Genomic DNA, 2,264 nt, shown 5'->3' with positions numbered 1-2,264 from the left:
TGTTAGTATAGCTAATATTGCATGCACAAGTGTTTCTAGCTATGTTTTTGTTATGCTGCAATTTTATGAAGTGACGCATAATGCATGAAAATTTATGGCAGACTTCCAGAACTGATACTTTTCTAGCTTGAAAAAATTGAACAATTAGTGTGTATTTTTTCCACTGCCATTTCCACCAATGTCAGTAGCTTTGCTACTACCGATATTTGTTAAGAAGTTGTTTTACTAAACACTTATTTGATCAGATAATCACTTCGAAGTTAACAGACCTTTTATGATTAGACATATCGCAAGCATTTGCAATCATTTCCATAAATATTCTTCCCAAAGGAACGTTTCAGAAATTTTTGATGAAGACACCCTAAAGTACTTGTGAACATGTTGAACTTTATCATGCCATATTTGAAATTAGCAGTTTCAACAAGCTTGGACATCAAAGCATGGAATTAATATCATTCAGTAAAGGTACATCTCAATTGGATTGTGAACATGTTAGTCAGTCTTGTGATGTATCAACTGATAGCTGATTTATCTATTATAATACTACATGAGGGTAACAAGTTTGTCGATTTACAGTTCATTAGGCACTCTGTTCAGATTCTACTCTATATACTCTTTTTTTTTTAAACTTATGTCATATGATTGCAGGATCAACACTATCCAATGCTGCAACGAGAGACTGAAGAAAATCTTCGAGTTGATATCGAGAAAATGCGTAGTGAACTTAGGTCTGGTTTGCATTGAAGTATATAACAGATTAGTAAGCCAATTATATCCAGATTAATACTTCTTTCTTTAATTTAAACTCACTGTCTTAAACAGATATGAAATCGACAAGGTTATTGCTGGGCAGCGCTTGGATCTAATCCTCAAGAGACGGTAAGGGATGTTAATGTCTATTTGATAATGGAATATGTGGTGATATCTCAGGCTGAATTATTGTCCATATTTGTTACAGAAAATACACCTTTTTAATTTAACAACTAGGTTAACCATGCTAGTTCAGATGAAGAGTTCATGTTGTAGGTAACAAAAAACAAGAGTTCATGTTGATTTGAATTCTGATTTATCATCAAGACGTTCTGGTCTGAGTGTTGCTAGATCACTGTGCTAATGTTGATCCAATGTTTCATTTGACTTTGTTCATTTTTTATCACCTTTGTTATGCCCGGAGCAAACAAATAGGACTACCATCAGTAGCATCGATCAATGATTATGTATGTGCTTATTGCAAGTAGCTTTTCAATTTTAATGTGCTGTACCGGATGAATGTAGTAGCTTTAATTTTAACTTCTTTTTTCTAATTGTTTAGGCGCATACGTCACAAGTTACGTGACAAGTTAGCCAAACAAAGTGCAGAAACCACAGAACTTATTACCAAAATCGAGAGGGTAAGTTTCCTAGATCAAGGAGAAAAAAAATTACTGATAATTCTGTCCGTAGTTTTTGGTTTAGTATGTCTAAATTTGGTTTATCTTTGTAAATTTTCCAGGAAATCCTTGCATTAAGGGCACAGCTAGACGCAGCAAAATATGATGCCACAAAGTTCTGCATCGCTACGGTTGTTTCTATATGTGCTGTTGCTTGTCAGATTGCGGCTCTCACGTTCAGTCCCTCGCGTGTAGAAGCGGCTGAGGAGATCCCCAAGGACAAATGATTGATTTACCAATTCTAACCCTACATACTATGATCTACATGTACCTGACAAAATGAAAGCAAATGAGAAACTTAAAAGGCTTCAGCGAAGAAAAGAAAATTGATTACTTTGGTAAATCAATAAAAATCTGCTACGGGAACGGGTGGAGAAAGTTCGTTAGCATCCATGGGAACGGTCTTCGTCATCATAGCAACCGCCCAACCGCCCAAGGGGGCCAAGAAGCCAAATAAAACCCTTCTCTTCGCGGCCTAAGCAACAGGAAGAAGAAAGGTTGTCGATAGCGAACGCGACAATATATTTCCTTTTTTCGTTTTCATCCCCCTCGATCTCGAATCGGACGGACGAGTTCTCACTTCGCGATCCAGATGTCTGCGGCGGCTATCGCCTGCAGTAGAGGCGCCGCCGCGTTCGGGTTTCGTTGCTGGTCGCTGATGCGGCTGCTGGCGGCGCAAGTCGGGTGCCCTCGGTCCAATTTATCGCTGCTGCAGCGCTTCACTTCGGACGAGAGCAACGGGAGTAGGGCTTGCCTTATCGACACGCTCGCTCTGGTACTGCGCTACCTTATCAGTGTTCGATTGATGGGACAACTACCTTAGGGCTTCCCCCA

The 2,264-nt window shown here is 39.2% G+C and overlaps 1 protein-coding gene across 1 annotated transcript; it reads left to right on the top strand.

Annotated features, from left to right (window-relative positions):
* The first annotated feature begins 547 nt into the window (after positions 1-547).
* Positions 548-1,657, top strand: LOC135666211 (protein FMP32, mitochondrial-like). Its single transcript, XM_065177781.1, has 5 exons — positions 548-553; positions 649-728; positions 823-879; positions 1,313-1,391; positions 1,493-1,657. The coding sequence occupies exons 1-5, from the start codon at positions 548-550 to the stop codon at positions 1,655-1,657; spliced, it is 387 nt and encodes a 128-aa protein (XP_065033853.1).
* The last annotated feature ends 607 nt before the right edge of the window (positions 1,658-2,264 follow it).

Source organism: Musa acuminata, unplaced genomic scaffold, assembly GCF_036884655.1.
Source record: "Musa acuminata AAA Group cultivar baxijiao unplaced genomic scaffold, Cavendish_Baxijiao_AAA HiC_scaffold_1077, whole genome shotgun sequence".
In the NCBI taxonomy this organism is placed as follows: Eukaryota; Viridiplantae; Streptophyta; class Magnoliopsida; order Zingiberales; family Musaceae; genus Musa; species Musa acuminata.
This window is presented reverse-complemented; position numbering and strand designations above follow the sequence as displayed.

Excerpts from the sequence above, each read along its gene's own strand:
- LOC135666211 (XM_065177781.1), top strand. Across the intron at positions 880-1,312 it reads GATCTAATCCTCAAGAGACG|GCGCATACGTCACAAGTTAC; the intron begins GTAAGGGATGTT and ends CTAATTGTTTAG. Across the intron at positions 1,392-1,492 it reads TTATTACCAAAATCGAGAGG|GAAATCCTTGCATTAAGGGC; the intron begins GTAAGTTTCCTA and ends TAAATTTTCCAG.